This window comes from Diadema setosum, chromosome 5 (assembly GCF_964275005.1).
Source record: "Diadema setosum chromosome 5, eeDiaSeto1, whole genome shotgun sequence".
Lineage (NCBI taxonomy): Eukaryota > Metazoa > Echinodermata > Echinoidea > Diadematoida > Diadematidae > Diadema > Diadema setosum.
The window spans coordinates 8,816,845-8,833,751 of record NC_092689.1 but is presented as its reverse complement, the minus strand read 5'-3'; the positions used below and the strand labels follow the sequence as shown (position 1 = coordinate 8,833,751).

Genomic DNA, 16,907 nt, shown 5'->3' with positions numbered 1-16,907 from the left:
GATCTTGTCCCCTTCACAATAAGTACAGTGGCAGAAATGGAAATGGTGAAGAAACACCTGCTATGGTTTCACTCCTCTATCAAGATCATGAGATTTTTTCTGTTGTTGAACTTTTGTTGAGGGTACAAGGCCATTCAAAGTAGAGGAAGTGATAATGTTTTCCTTCATCCATTTCTTGAGACATAAAATGATTTTTTTTAAAATCATGTTTTTGCTCAATAATGCACCATTCACCAACCTCTTTCCTTTCAAAGTCATCACTGTGAATTTTTCACATAATTTGATCTATTCTAAGTATACCATTTGTTTTCACATCATTGCGAGAATGGAAATTAAGTGTGCATGCATGTGAGTTGGAAACTTTTGAGGCCATGGCAACATCCCCTCAGCTAATCTGCATATGCAGTGATAACCAACTTGTACATGGAAGAGCCTTGCACTTAACATGAGCCCTACTCATCAACCCAGTCTCTGGGAGGACCAGATTACAATGACCTGACTGTTCTACCTCAAAATCTTGAATTTGCCTTATTTAGATTCATGCACTGACAGACAGAGACAGAAGAAGTGTCGTCTGTACCGAAAGGAATGATAACAAGTTTGCGGACTTCAAATCTTGTATATCATTTATCTCGAATAAGTCTGGTTACTTCATCAGTATTTAACAATCATAACAACTCAAACATTTGTTGTTTGTCTTCAAAAATGAATGTCATTTCAAAGTAAGTTTGTGATACAGTACACTTTGCTCCATGTTTAAGGGAAACAAAATGCATCTCTGACTTTGTTTTCATTCTATGTAGAAATAGGATATGTCACAAGATTGCATGAAGATTCATAGATACAAAAGATCAAGTTTCTTTTGAGGCTATTACATAACAAAAGTGAAACACAGCATGACCATGATAATTGCTTTCATGCATAAAATAATGAAACAGCTCAAAACCAGATATAACATAACAGCCATTCCAAGATTTCAAAAACTGTACATACATCCACACGGATTAATAGTAATTGTAGATTGTAGATAAAGTCATAGAACAGCTGTAGACATACATGTTTAGTAGAAGTAGTAGTAGCGGCAGTGGTAGAAAAAGTAGAAAAAGTAGCACTCTCTGTCAATTTGTGCAATTACCTGTGTAGCCAGCCCTGAACTCGGGTGGCGGTGGGGTTATCGCCATGCTCCCGTAGTTACGGGAGCTCGGTAGCCCCGCCAGGCTAATGGGGAGGGTGAAGGACAGGGAGGAGTCAAAGGTCACGCTACCGGTCAAGTCCTCACGGTCAGACACATCAAAGTCGTCTGTTTCATTTGGATTTTATTCCCGCAATGATTTGGATATTTTTATGTTTGTTCAAGTTTTGGGTGGTTTTGTTTTGAAGAATTGATCCATGCAATTTGTGCATGAATAATCATTACATAATCATTCATTTGTAATGAATTCAAAAACCCCAGTTTGGATTTTGAATACAAAGTTTGATGTTTGAATGGGTAAAATGAGCTTGGCACAATGATTGATTGCATCAGTGTTTTCCCACAAGTTTGACATCATTTTCAAACAAAAACCAGTCAATACAGTGCATGGAATGAGCAGTCCAGATTGCAAAAATATGATAACAAAATGCCCAGCCCAGTGGGTGTAGATATTGAAACAGGGAATAAAGGTCAAGGTACAGGTTTTAAAGAGTTTTATCAAAATGGGGTCAAAGATGTAAGGGTCAAGTTTAGAGTGTCCAATCAGATGCAGGGTGATGGCAGACAAGAGGTGATGTGATGGTGAACATGCAAACATAAAGAGCAAAAAGAAAGTGAACACCACAGGGCAGTGGAGGAAAGGTGAATGGTGTGAGGTGTGTAAAGAAGAAGAAGAAAAACAACATCAACAAAATTAACAATTAAATCAAAATAACACAACTAGTAAAATGTGTGGGAGGCAAGTAAATTCTGCCTCCTCTGTGAATCAAAAAAAAAAAAAACTAGTGAAAAGATGTGAAGTGACAAATCATGCAAACATTTTGTACTGTGCTGGCAAAAAAAAAAAAAAAAAAAATCATATTATATCACAATGGCCTTATGATCGAGTCTGTTAGCCCATGACTCTCCCTGATTGGCCCGAACAATTTGCTGTTTTACATATTTTTAAGAGCATAGTCAGAAAAGTGTAGAAATAAATGGAACAACTCTATTCTATGCAAAGATATGGAAGAAATTGTACGCCTTGATTACTATCTCCATCAAGTGAGATTATAAGTGTCTCTACTGACATGGAAAATGCAAACTAATCTAAACTGAAAGAAACTTAACAGCAGAACAAACATTTTAAACACTACAGACGGATGGAAGTTTAATGAAAAGAAAACTGGTAACACCTATAAGTGTTGGAAACTGCCATAACAACTCATGAGGCCATCACAAAAGAATGACATCAAATTTTCGATTGACATTCTACTGTACTGAATTTGTACTTCTTTGTATCTTCTGGGTGCAGGATGTAGTTTCCCAAAAATTCATTGTAACATTGCAAAAATTCTGTGGTCACCAAGGTAGCTTATGAGAAGCAAACTCATCACAAAGCCATCAAAAACAATAAGAAGCAATCTCTATTCACATATTAGCGCAAATGACAAAGTGCAAACAAAAAGGCATTATCACAAAGCTAGAGACAGAATCCACATGCAAACACAAATCTGTAGATTTATCCTGACGAGTCCAACATCAAAGTGCAAAAGTGAGAACAAGAAAGCACACCAAATGACATGAACTGGGTCAACATCAAGAGAGATTCCAAAAGCCACTCATTTCAACAAATTTTCCACTTAAAGATGAAAGAGTTGACATCAAACATGGCTTGTATCACATTTTAGATCTTAAGTTCCTATGTTTGTCCTCAAATCATGTACATTTCACCTAAAATTCCCTTTTTCCTACTAAGAAAGCAAATTATCAAATACATGTACAGCCAAGGTCATTTCTACCAATTCAGTTTTTTACTTGCTTTCATGGGCCAGGTAAAGATTGTTTTACACATGACTTTCCCCACTTTCGTATGTTTCTATCAATACACCTTGACAGAAAATGAGGTGCTGACAGATATTTTGCTGAAATGCATAATTGTTATGGAGAGATCTATAAATCAGCACCTTCATACTCCAATCCAAGTCTACAAACAAAAAACAAAACAAAACAAACAAAAAACAACTTGAAATCAGAAATATCTCAATACTCACTTCGTTGTGTCTTATGTACTAAGTATATTCTAGAACATTTAACCCACGTTTGAATTTTTTTCACATAAACATAAGAAATTTGGCCAAAATTTAATGAGATAAACCTTGATTCAGTCAGACAGAACAGGAGGAACTCAGATCTATAATGTGTGACAGGGAGCCATGTTCTCACACCAAGTACTATCTACAAAATCGGTGAAATTCCATCAAAGAAGTGAGGGTTAGCGCTCCAAAGGAGCAAAAGAGAAAATCTGGACCGTTCCGTCCATCAATGACCACTAACCCTGAGGTTGCCTGTAGCCTGCATCCCTGGCAGATTCGGTGTATGACTCGGCTACTGACAGCTCCACATCGCTCCCAGCGCCCTCTGTACCTTCCTCCACATCCGTGGCGGTCAGCCGGTCATTGACGTCCGAGGACGCTCTCCGCTCCTCCGTACCCACACGGCTAGCGGGCCGGGACAATTGCCTGAGAGGGAAGTGCAGAAAATTATACTACCATGGTCCACCCAAACACTTCAGTAAATCATACGTTTATCCATGATACTAGTATTATTTGCCAGGTGTGTGTTTTAACATAAAAGCACTTTATTTATCATTAGGCAGCAAAATATGATGTCTGAACATTACTAAATATATCATATAATGAAAAAAAAAACCCACACAAACAAACAAACAACTAGAATCTTATTCAGCTTGGTACATATATGGGGTATACAGGTACCTCAAATGTATTGCATGCCTGCCAACATTTCAAGACGAAATATCTTACTTGTGGATTGCAAAAATCTTATTTTATATGCAAACTGAAGTTAAAAATCTTACTTTCGGTCAAATCTTCAGAAAATACACATGAAAGGTATATCTAAATATTTTTTAAAAATCTGATTTCTCTGACAGAAAATCTGATTTTGCTATTTTTAATGTAAAAAATCTTACTGAATCTGATAAAATCTTACTAGTTGGCAAGTATGGTATTGTTTTGATAATTCTAGCTATAAAGTATAAACACAAAAAATTTGCTTGACCTTGAGGAGAATGGATACATATTCTGAACAAGCATTACATGTACCACCATTGTGCATGCTCAAGAAGTTAAAAGAAAATTAGAAAGCAACTGGATACAAGGCAAATATGCAAATAAAGGAGATACACTGTACACATATGGTCGCCTGCAGACATCTTGTGTGATGTCATTCTGTTACAAAGTGTGAACTAAAAAGACATTACAATACTAAAAGAAAATAAAAATCAACAGAACACAACAGAACACCTCCCCAGCAGAAAACTTGAATTCATTTCAAATAGAATTTCCCACAATCTATCTTGCCATTACATACTTTTTCAGATTATCAGTTGCATAGATAATGTAAGAAAGTAGTCCAAGTTTCCACCGCTGGGAATGAACAAGAGATGTGTAAACATGCAAAACGTGAGACAAGTTTGAGTAGCTTGACACACTGTAATCTTACCCTGTCACAGCCAGTCTCACCAGCCCCTTGCATTTCCTCAGAATGGTGATGACTTTGTTCTGGGTCATACCCACAAGGCTCTGACCATTCACCTGGAGCGTCGATTTAGAAAATGATAATGTGTAAACTCTACTGCAGCATAGATTACAGCATCTTAGTCTTTTGCATAAAGTCCACAAATTATCAATATGCAGTGACTAAAGCATTTCTTCTTTTTTTTCCATCTGTGACTTTCTGTCAATGAAATGCAATACAACACAACTGCAACACGAAAGACTCCCCATTCAGCTTTACAGGCAAACTTTAGATGAGCATTTTGTCTATGTGAGCACAGTATTGCAGTTCATATACTTGGTTAGAGACATCACCATTTAATCATTACCATTAATATAATCCTCACCATCCCCATCACCCTCATCACCATCCTACCATCACTACTATAATCATCATCACTACCACACTTTATCTTCATCATCATCATCATCATCATCATCATCCTCATCATCATCATCATCATCATCATCATCACCATCATCACCATCATCACCATCATCACCATCATCACCATCATCACCATCATCACCATCATCATCATCATCACATCACCATCATTAATATTAGCATCACAAATTTCATCATAACCATCATCATCGATTCTCATCTCTGCAAGGTAAGTCACATCTTCACTTGGCCTCTACAATCTGTATATCTCACCTGCAGCAGCCTGTCTCCAACTTTCAGCCTCCCGTCTCTCCCAGCCACACCGTCGGGGGTGACAGTCTTCACAAAGATGCTGGTCTTGCCCCCCTTCTCCGCCCCAATGACACTGAATCCGAGTCCTCCTCCTTCCGGTTTCTCCAGCTCTATCCACACAATTCCACTCTGCAATAAAGGAGGCCATCAAAGGTTATAGACAATCAAGTTAACAATTACTAAGACAGAAAAACAATGAACATAATACATGAACTCCAATGAGATGAAAGCAGAATCCACTGGTCTTGCAGATCTAGTGATTTGTTGTTGCTGTTTTTTTGTTTTTTTTTGTTTTTTTGTTTTTTTCTTAACGGTGGTCAATGCTGAGGTTCTGGGAAATGTAAACTTGTTGTAGCACAATATTGATTTGTAATTCACAGCTGGTATGAGCTTTATTTAAAGTGGAATCACATGTTTTAATGATAACCACACATGTATCAATGCAGCAAATACTAGCTGTTTCTTAAATGGTAAAAAGTTGTGCATATATGGAGATGGAATTTGAAATTTCATTTTTGCCTGGGATTAAACATGCATAGGGCCTATAATTTCATATCATATTTCTTCACATAAAAACTTCTATGTCAAGAAGTGAAGAATGAATTCTGATGTTGATTACTGTAACACCAGAAATGTTCACTTGTACTTTCATTGCGCAAACTTCGCACGAGCCAAGATTTGCAAAATTAAAATGTACCAGTATGTGAAAGTTCTCGTTTACACTATGTGCATTGAATGCCAGGGGCATTTCACAAAAATTTCATGTTGCAAAAAAGGCTGTCAGCTCCGATTTGCAAAAATTACCTGCTACGAAAATATCTTACTTTACAGTATGAGTTAACATCTGATTGGAAATGTTCTCATCAAATGAACTCATTTTCACTTAAAAAGACAGATGAAGCTGGTTCTCACTTCACCGATGCTGAGGTTTCCGCCTTCACTTCCCTGTGCTGAAGGAGGTCTGCCGGTGGGGGTGCCGATCCTCACAGAGGTGGAGAATTCGCTCCCTATGGGCGAGTCCCGGGCCAAACTCAGCCTCTTGAGGGCGTCGGCTGCCGGTCTTGATCCCGTGGGCGTCGGGGGCAGCGCGTCTGCCCCGTAAGCCTTTCCGGTCGGCGACGGGGGCAGACTGCCAAGGTTGGAGTCCAGTTCCTGCTCCAGGGAGTCTGGCCGCGAGCGCTGCGGCGAGCTGTCGAGCTTGCTCGGGCTGGACGAGTCCCACGGCGTGGTGGAGGAGGAGAGGGCACCCTCTTCCTCCTCGCTGGCATCCTGGGCGATGGACGGGGAGGTGGGCGGCTCGGCGAAGGAGAACCGCGACTTGACGGTGGAGGGCAGGGTTTGCGGAGAGAGTGGACTGAGGGGTGAGGAATTCACGGAGGTGGGAGACGTTGGGGACTGGACTGAACGGGGACTGGTCACGGATTGCTGCAGTGAGACAAAACACAAAATCCCAATCAAGTACACATCCACCACAACATCTCTATACATCCCAGGTTCATCAATTCATAGAAATTACAAACAACTCTTGATCAATGCTTATGGTACAGAAAGCAATGATCATACTGCTATTTCATAGCTAATGAAATATCATCTAACAGTTAACCCCTTTGCTGAGGATTTGTGCATTTCCACACAAAACTAGTCAGCAGATTATGACAGGTGTTATATCACAATCATCAAACACGATCATGAATGCCACTGGCAAAATGAACATGTTGTATATTTACTCTTCACTGCACATAACTGATTTTAGTTACTGTCACAGAAAATGAAGCTGAAGATACCAATAATGAATTACACTGCCAACTAGCTAAAAATTGGTTTGTTCTCAATATTCACTTTCAACAAGGTTCATGTGATTTTTCATCATACAATGCTGCCATGTGCACTAAAAATTAATGTGATACATGTACATACAAACTTGTATTCAGTGTTGTTGCATAATGTGGCAACAAACCAACAAGATAACGATGAAAACTTATTGTCCTTAACAAAAAACAAATCACTTTGTTGTGTGCATAACCCAAACGCTTTCATACATTGTATATGAACAAATACTGAAAAAAAAGAAAAAAAAAAGGTTCCATTCTTTTGTTTTCAACCTCACTGTAGTGTATGGAATGTGTAAAACACAAAATGATTAAATTTACCACTTTTTCTGCCTCCGACATCTGCGGGGTGTAGCCTCCATGGTGCTTCTGGAGATCTTTCATGATGTCGCCCACCTCATCCAGACGGCTGGGCTCTTCTTCGCTCACTGACAGGTCCTTCAGAGCAGAGAGGACAAAAAAGTCAAGTTATGCTATCATCTCAGTCACGTCTTCTACACCTTCAACTATCATAGACCACATCCAGTGTGGCTGACCGGCATGTTAAAAGCATAAAATTCAGTTCCTTAAATTCTGTGGAGTGCAGACATCATCTTAGGCCTACGTGTATGTCCTACATGAGGGGTGGGGTGGTAGTATACGGGGTGGGGAATCCTCTCATCTGACTGTTTCCCTAATTCTCAGTCTTTTGTCTTACATAAAGCAAAATATTATGGTAGATGGAATCATTCCTCCCTTCCATATTCCTATTCATTTTTTTTTTTTAATGGTTTGCCTGTAGCCAAAAGCAGACCTCCCAACCTTTCTGACTGAAAAATAGGGATTTGGCTCAAAAGTAGGAAAGAACTAGATATATCGCTACGGCGACTGATATGCCTCCGCCATAATGCATGGTTCTCCTAATAGGTCTGATAGGTGTGATGACAGGTTCACACAAGTGGCAAAATATTAAAATGACAGGTTTGCCACAAATGTGCTGAATGTTCACTTTCGTAGAACTAGGTTCAATTGGATGAATGATTAAAATGTCAGAGTTCAGGTATTTGGGGAACTGATGATTTTTACTTGACTTTTGACCCTTTTATATAAGTTTATGCATTGAGTAATTTTCAAGGTATTGAGAAAAAGTATAATTTCAGTATCAAATGGGAAAATAGCATTATCTAAACCTGGTCTTTGACCTTTGACCTCACAGTTCCGGAGAGAATCACTGTTAGGTAGAACATGCATAAATATGTAAGTTTCATGATGATACCTTGAGTTACTTTCGAGATATGGAGGAAAAAGTGCAATTTAGCACTTTCACTTGACCTTTTACCTTTTGACCTTAGACCTTTTGGCAAGAAACTTCCCCCAAAATATATATTGGGTAATACATGCCATACATCAAGTTTAAAAAAAAAAAACCTTCAGGCATATTGCATTTTAAGGAAAGTAGTGATATTTTGAGGAGTTGACCTTGACCTTTGACCGCCCCCCGACCTTTGACCCATGACCCCCAACTTCCCTAGATAATCACTGCCCATCGGTACAAGCATATATACTAAGTTCCATGAAGATACCTTGAACCATTTGCGAGATATGGAGAAAAACATGAAATTTCAATTTTTTTTTCACAAAATAACCTGTGACCTTTGACCCTGTGACCGTAAAATCCACACAAAGTATTATCCCCCAAGGATATACCCTCATACCAAGTTTGATGTAAAACCACCACACGGTTCTTGAGATATCGACAAAAACAAAACGGGACGGACGGACGGACGTACGTACGGACGGACGTACGTACGGACGGACGGATGTACGGACGGACGGACGACCCGAAAACATAATGCCTCCGGCCACTTCGTTGGCGGAGGCATAAAAAGCAATTCCCACAGGAGAATGTTGTAAAATTATCACGAAAAACAGGAAACTCCTATCACAACAAGAGCTGTAAATAGTCAAATGGTTGGGAGGTCTGCAAAACATTTTGTGTGGCTTGTGTTACTCTTTTCATTGCTGCTGTTTTGTTTGGCTTTCTTTACTTGTTTGTTTGTTTGTTTGTTTACTTATTGGTCCATTTTTCTTTTATTTCTTTCCTGCCTACCTCCCAATCAGAGTCTTCCTGAGAGACGTCCCCAAGGTCCAGATCAAAGCCTGCCACCTCCGGAGATGACTTCTTCCCCCTGTCCACCTTTGGCAGGGGAGGCTCTGGGGTAGTTACCACCTGCTCGCTGGAATCCGACACCCACTCGTCATCATCTTCCTCTGCATCGTCGGCTACGAGACCACCAGCTTCCGTCTCCGCCTCTGTCCCCATCTGTATCGATGTCGGCGTTTGAGGTGAGGACGCCCTCTGGATGACAGGTCTTCTATTTCTGAAAATTTTGCGCAGCCAAACAAAACAGGTGTGACTCCATGGCACTGCTCAACAGCAGCAATGACAGCAAGTTGGTGAATTAAGATCATCATGGATATACATGTACGTGAACCACAATCTTCAAGCATGTTTAAACTATGCTTGATGACTGCAAACATACAAGATTTTTATATCCTTGGAGAAAAGTGCTTGTGCTGAGGAATACAAAATCAAAACAAACTAAGGAAAATTTTCATTAACTTATTATTTATAAAATGTGATTTAGTTGTACCATCTATTAGTGGAAAATATTCACATTCAGACAGTTATGTTGACACTAATTGATCTTTGTAATACAACAATTTAGCACTATCAATATGCCTAATTGCTCTCATCAAAAAAGTGAACCAACAATATGAAAGACACCATTTCTGGTCATTAAATAAGTATCTTGTTTTGATAAACTTTTTTGACAATGGCACCTTTTTGATTCTAGACCCTCAGAAATGAGAGTTGGTAACTGGAACAAAGAATAGTCTTACCTGGTTGCCTTGATTTCAACAAGAGAGGGCACCCTTCCCAACAAGGTCTTTGCCTCCTCCATGCCAATCCCGCTGGTGGACTGGTTGTTGATGGCATGAATTTGATCACCCGGCTGTATGCTGCCATCTCGAGCTGTTGGCAGGCCAGACACCACGTCCTTGACAAACAGCCCTGTGCCATCGCCCCTGTCTTCCACGCATAGGAGGAGGCCAAGTCGACCCTCGACGTTCTTCTTGATGGTGATCACCGGAAGATCTTTTGATTCAGAGGCATCCTGATTGGCACTCATTTTGCTGTTCTTTGACAGTTGACCCTGGACAGTGACCCCTTCATCTGGTTCATCCAGGGCAAACTTTGGTTTGGACTGAACGGTCAGCACAGTCTTGGGGATGATCTGTTCATCGTCATCCAGCACTGGTGAGGTAGCGATGGCAGTGTTTGCGACAGACTTCACTGGCGACGGTGTCGGAAGATTGGACTTTGCCGAGGGGTGAACGACCTTGAGTGACACCTCCTTCGGCGTCATGCGCAGAAATGAGACGGCATCGAAGTGGCTCATGCCTTTCGTGCTGCGGCCGTTTACCTGGATTTGAAATGAAACATAACAAAATCAAGCATTGTTCCTCAAATCACCCATTCCCTTTTGCCCGGTACATGAACCAATCGCAGATACAGACCATTCTCAACTGTTTTCAAACATTCCAGTAAAGATGTGTAGCATATGTGTAGTACATGGAAGATATGAACATAAGCCCTGTCTATTCTCATTTCTAATTAAGTGAATATTGACAAGTTTAGCTGCACATTCTCCATTAAAGATGTAAGAACATATTTCAAATTTCATAGAAATAACTGTACCACTGATGTTTTGGATTTTCTTTATGTTTGTTTGTTTGTTTTTTTTTAACTGGACAAAAACACGCTTTTATGGTACAGATATGTTGGGTTAGCTTTTTTTTTTCCTGGTTAAAAAAGTATATCGTTGCTGAGGTGACAAGACCTTGTATCTGAAATTTTGGTGAAAATGACTTTTTTGGATTAATGGTCAAATATCAGGTTAAGTGATGTCCTGTCCAAATCCAAACTGTCTTATTCCAAAAATGAAGCCACCATGGCATGCCAAAGGAAAGGCTATCCTATTTGCTATAGTGCTTTGACCGCGAAGTTTTTTGGCTCTCCTGAACATTTGACATTTTGTAGATAGGAGGTCTTATATGATATTATCATAAAATAATGAATTGAAACTGATTACACATTACTAAAAAGAGTGACTCAATGAAACCTATGTACTACTCAATCCACTGGACAGTACAGTGACGTTTGTCCTAGATTAAGATTACACTACCTCCAGAATCTTGTCGCCCTTTCTCAGTCTGCCGTCGGACAGGGCAGGGTCTTGCAGTATGTCCTTCACATAGCATCCACCGGTGTTGGCTCCGCCCGCCACAGTGAACCCCAGTCCCCCACGGGCCGGCTTCACTAGATGAACGTCAATCACTTCATCCTAGTGGAGCAAAGAATTTGATTTACTGTCAATCTCGTATAATTACTGTATACATACATAGTAACACAAGGAAATGCCTTTTTTATTTCTTCTTATTCTTCTTGTGAAGTACAGTTCACCTTCTGGTCTATTACTTATTGCTTTTCTCAGATTTTGTGATGAAATTGTCACTTTTACATGATACATTTCACATAGAAGTTATTGGGTTCATAACATTTTTTTTTTCATCTGTTGCATCCGAATAACAAATGCAGTTGAAACAACATCAATAGACAGACATAACATTGACATTGTTGTTCACTACAAAAACACTTGAAGAGTCTTCTGAGATACTACGGTTCAATTATGGGATTATCTTTAGGATTACTGTACAAGTTAATCAGGTTGCTACTATGAAGTTTCCTATATATCTTTTTTTTTTATATACAACCCCATCTGTAATCTTAGAAACTCATAGACACATTTCCGAGTTTCACAAGTTGGTTTTGATGTCTAGCTTGTCTGGAATTACTATATACAGCACAACACTTGGGAGTTAATGTGAAAAACAAACTGAATAATTGCTTAGTCAGATTACGTGCATAAATTCCATAATTCAAGTAACATGACACTTGCATTTACTACATTATACTTGCACAATTTTCCATGTGTGGTTTTTGTTTTCAGACTAAAACTGTGGGAAAGGGTCTTATGATATTCACTTTAATCTCTTAAAATCTGCTATATTCAAGTCAGTGAGAGTATTTCATATGACATTCAATACCAAATTACAGCTCTTGAACATCTGAGGTTTTTTCTGATAGCATGTGACTGAAATATGGCTCGAAATACATGTAGATTAAAGAGTATAAAAATTTTTCAGAAATCGACACAATCGAGATAATTGAGAGAGAGAAAGACAGAGAAGTAGAAATGTAACAAAGCGCACCATAGCATGTTCAATCAATGTTATATGTGCAAAGATGTCATAATTTATTGTTGGCTGTGAACCAAAAGGGTATTTATACCCTTTCGGTTGCCTGTTTTATAAAACAGATTGTAATATTAATGGAGTTAATGAGTTGAACTACTTCTGAACTAATGAAATATAGAGTATTGGTTGCAGGGGTGCACTCAAAAGAAACCTTTCCAATTTAAAACGTAACAAGTATCACCGTCTTGTCTATCGGCTGCTAAAATTCAGAGAAATTGCAGAGTCTCACCTCATCAAAGTCAACTGATGTCTCCGTGTCCAGCTGTCTCCTCCGTGGAGAGTTCTCAGCGCTTGGTGTCTGGGAGGGAACCGGGTTTGCCCCCACCCCCAAATCCTGTGACTTACGCTTCGAGCTGACGGGAATCTTTGACTTCACCTCCACTGCAGTCAGCTTGGGCAATGCGGCCGACTTGGGAGAGGACAGCATCCCTGCCATCTCCTCTTCCTCCTCCTCCTCCTCCTCCTCCTCCTTCCTCCGTGCCTCCTCTTCACCATCTTCAGCCCCGGATGACGGGGGTGACTCGAGGGGCAGGGGAGGTGGAGGAGGGAGCTCCTCCGAGAAGGGGAGGGTGCTCTGGGATGGGTCCCGGTTGTCCGGAGAGAGGGGCGGGGAGCTGAACGGGCTGGACAGGATGGAGTGCTGCTGGCTGGTGTTGGGGATCTCCTGAGACGAGAGAGCATCGTCCGTCTTGCTGGGGGACTCCTCTGCCTCACTCTTGGCTGCATCTCCCTATCATTTCAATAAAGGAATCAAACATACTTCTTCATTCTTGCTACATGCATTGTTATATCATAACATTTGGTTACAATGAATCCTATTCTCACCAAAGCTATTGTTGCAGAGTTGCCTCCCCATCACCCCCCCCCCCCAACACACACACACACACACACACACACACACAATTACAAATCCAATTTTGAGTAACTTTATATGTTTTTTGGGTACACCAATGAATGAATGAATGAATGAATGAATGAATGAATCAATCAATGAATCAATCAATCAATCAATCAATCAATCAATCAATCAATCAATCAATCAATCCATCCATCCATCCATCCATCCATCCATCCATCCATCCATCCATCCATCCATCCATCCATCCATTCATTCATACATTCATTCATTCATTCATTCATTCATTCATTCATGCATGCATTCATTCATTCATTCATTCATTCATTCATTCAATCATTCATTCATTCATTAAGATTTACCAAATGGGGTGTTTCATCAAGATAAATAACAAGTCTAATCACTGAATTGGAAGAATATATGTAGCAAAATATACAGTGAAATCTGAGTGCTGCACACATCATTTGATCTATGAAGGAAATAGGATCTCACTTGACACTCATGCTCACACACACTGTAGGAACAAATCAAGAAAAATACATATACAGCAAATAAATCATACCATAAGGATGATAGGATGAAGAGTGTAACACCACACTTGCTTACAATTCTGACTGTTATGATGTCCTCAGTATACTTTTGTATATTCTTTGAACGCTCAGAACTACCATGGTAGCTGTTGAGCACACAGAGTTATTAATAACAGGATCATGTCACATAAACATTGTATCAATCAAGTTTGTACATTGTTTCTTTACTGGGCCAAATTTAGAAAACCTGTTGCAACATTCCCTGTTATTAATAGTGTTATGGTACAAATGACACTGTGCAATGCACAGAACCATTGTTTACAAAACCAACTGCAACACTCCCTATTGAGGTAATAATTAGAGAAAATTTGCAAGAGATATTTCTGGACTGGATAACTTGGCATCATTTTTCTTCAATAACAACCACAAAGCCATTATCATTTGATAACAGTTTGCAGTTTATCATTAAAAAAACAACAACAACAACAACAAGCAAAAGAAACAAAACAAACAATAAAAAAAGATTTGTTTCAAATGTTCAGCAGCACATGACATGGCTTAATCATGTGCCGTTTCGGAGGAAACTCGATCACCGACAACCTTGCATTTAGTTTATTAATAACCAGTGTTATATTTCAGTACCCAAATACAGTCTTCCTGATACCAGACACTCGTATGGTGACGCTGTTACAAATATCCAATTATATTGTTCTCTTTATGGGGAATGTAAGAGGGAAGTTTTATTTTCCTTCATGCTGATTTTTATTTTCAAACAAGAAGGAATTGGAAAGTATGGCATATCTGTGTACATAAACAGAAATACTTGTACGACAAATGTGCTGTCAGATCAATACTTCATTAACTTAAATAAAAGAAACAAAATAAAAAAAATAACCATTGATTGCTTGATCACTTCAATTTGAGGAAAATTTGATGCAAAAGATACAATCTTTAATGGGGTAGATTTAGTAGATTTAGTCAGATAATAATTGCACTGGTGCAAATTGGGGACTTTGCAGTGATAACATCAGCACCTCACATAATTTGCATACAGAATTGTGACTGAAAAAAAAAATTAAGCAATAAGTAAACTGTTGAAATTTACATATTCTGTTGTTCCATTCTGAAGAAAAAAAAATAAAACTTTTCTTATTCTATTTGTTTCATTTTTGCTCTAATCCATATTAGGGGTAACTTGAACATGGTGTGAAGTTTCTCTTTCTAAGATGCACCTTGTTCCGTGATTATGATCCACTGAAATGAAATAACTAAATGTCTGGAATTCATTCACAGTCCACTGCAACTATATTTATGTTCAACAAGGACCATTATCCTAAAATGGCTTTGACAATTTTCTTCTTGATTTCATCAATGTGAGCTGATTCATACGACAAATTATTTAACTTATTTGTTACCATTTCAGGGTTAATAACTTATACTGCACTTAATGAAATCATTGAACCTTTTCAAAAATATGGTTACAGAGGGTATAGTGTGTTACTTCACCATCATAATGAAATGCCCATTTTTTTTTCTATCTTCTTGAAACCGAACTTCTTGAAACATAAGATAAAACAGTAACTGTCTTGTACACACCTCAGAAGTCATACGACGAATGATTTCCATTTAGAACGCTCACTCATGCCTCATAAGATTTCAACTTCTCCAACTGGATAATAAACTTTGCTCTTGGACCCCTTTGATAAATTTTGCGCTGTGCCTCATACCACTTCTAGAGTGCCCCATGAGCTGATCACTGTCTATTCAGGGTTTAGAACAATTTAAGAGCACTCCAAAAAACCAGCCTTGAGAGGGGCCTAACTTTTGAGCACTCCAGAGCCACTTTATCTGTTAATACAAAGTTTAGAGTTCATCAGGAAAGCTCCTGGAGCCCTCTAAATGCCCTGTAGATGAGATGACTGCATTCATATGAGTGTTACCTGCGTCAGGAGCCTCTTCAGCTCTTCCTCACTGGGTCGGCACAACAGCAGCTTCACATTTTGCTGGGCACCTCGTAACTTGGCAACCGTTTCCTGTTTCAGGGTAACACAGTTATATTTACTGCATGTAGTGGATAAAATTTACCAAATGACGATAAACAAATATACACACAAGGAAGATCAAGAATTGCTATTACTTAAGAAAGGTTAGTCCATTGTGCCCTTGGCAGCTTTCAAATATTGATGATGTTGCTACACATACATTATGGTCGATACCACTTGATGAGTACTGAATAGAATGCACAGGTAATGTTCACACACAAACGAGATAAGCTTTCATGGCAAAGAAACAACATTTTGAGCTGCTCTGTGTTTTTTTCAAATAGCAATGACAATGCGAGAAGCACATTTTAGTGCTGACAGAATGCATGCTAACCTGTAGTAAGAAAGTGACTGTTGTCAGTGCTTAGCTATGGACACTATATGATTCAAACAGGGCCCTGTTTTATTAAGACTTAAAATTGATTATATGGTTGATTTCAACTCTAAGTCTATGGCAGCCTGTGTGGTAAGGAAATATCATAATTTATCGTAAAAAGTCCACTGTGACATCTCCACAATAGCCTTTAAAAGTTAAAGACATTCTGTTAATAAATTTTACCACCTTAGATTTACAACTTTAGATAAAATATATCATAACCATCAAAATCTATCACTCAAACATATCAAGTACACCTGTAAATATCAAGCAGTTTCAGTGATATTATTTGTAGATTTTTTTCTCTCACCTCTTCTCTGTCATACGGTGGTAAGTTACGCATTCATACAATTTATTCTTTTATATCATTTTTGCAATGAATGATAATATCATATCTGAATACATTCTCACAAACACACTACACATTGCTGAGTATGCCTCAGTTGTATGTAAATTTTGGTATT

At 38.9% G+C, this 16,907-nt stretch overlaps 1 protein-coding gene across 1 annotated transcript in view; it reads right to left on the bottom strand.

Annotated features, from left to right (window-relative positions):
* The window catches only part of LOC140228482 (tyrosine-protein phosphatase non-receptor type 13-like), a 57,283-nt gene that overhangs the window by 6,249 nt on the left and 34,127 nt on the right, over positions 1–16,907 (bottom strand). Inside the window, exons 26-36 of the mRNA XM_072308695.1 lie at positions 15,966–16,058; positions 12,869–13,354; positions 11,508–11,666; positions 10,162–10,745; positions 9,368–9,638; positions 7,603–7,716; positions 6,362–6,874; positions 5,411–5,578; positions 4,697–4,788; positions 3,509–3,693; positions 1,136–1,300 (exon numbers count right to left, since the gene is read on the bottom strand). Of these exons, the coding sequence (XP_072164796.1) occupies positions 1,136–1,300; positions 3,509–3,693; positions 4,697–4,788; positions 5,411–5,578; positions 6,362–6,874; positions 7,603–7,716; positions 9,368–9,638; positions 10,162–10,745; positions 11,508–11,666; positions 12,869–13,354; positions 15,966–16,058 (2,830 nt within the window). The remainder of the gene's footprint in view (positions 1–1,135; positions 1,301–3,508; positions 3,694–4,696; positions 4,789–5,410; positions 5,579–6,361; positions 6,875–7,602; positions 7,717–9,367; positions 9,639–10,161; positions 10,746–11,507; positions 11,667–12,868; positions 13,355–15,965; positions 16,059–16,907) is intronic.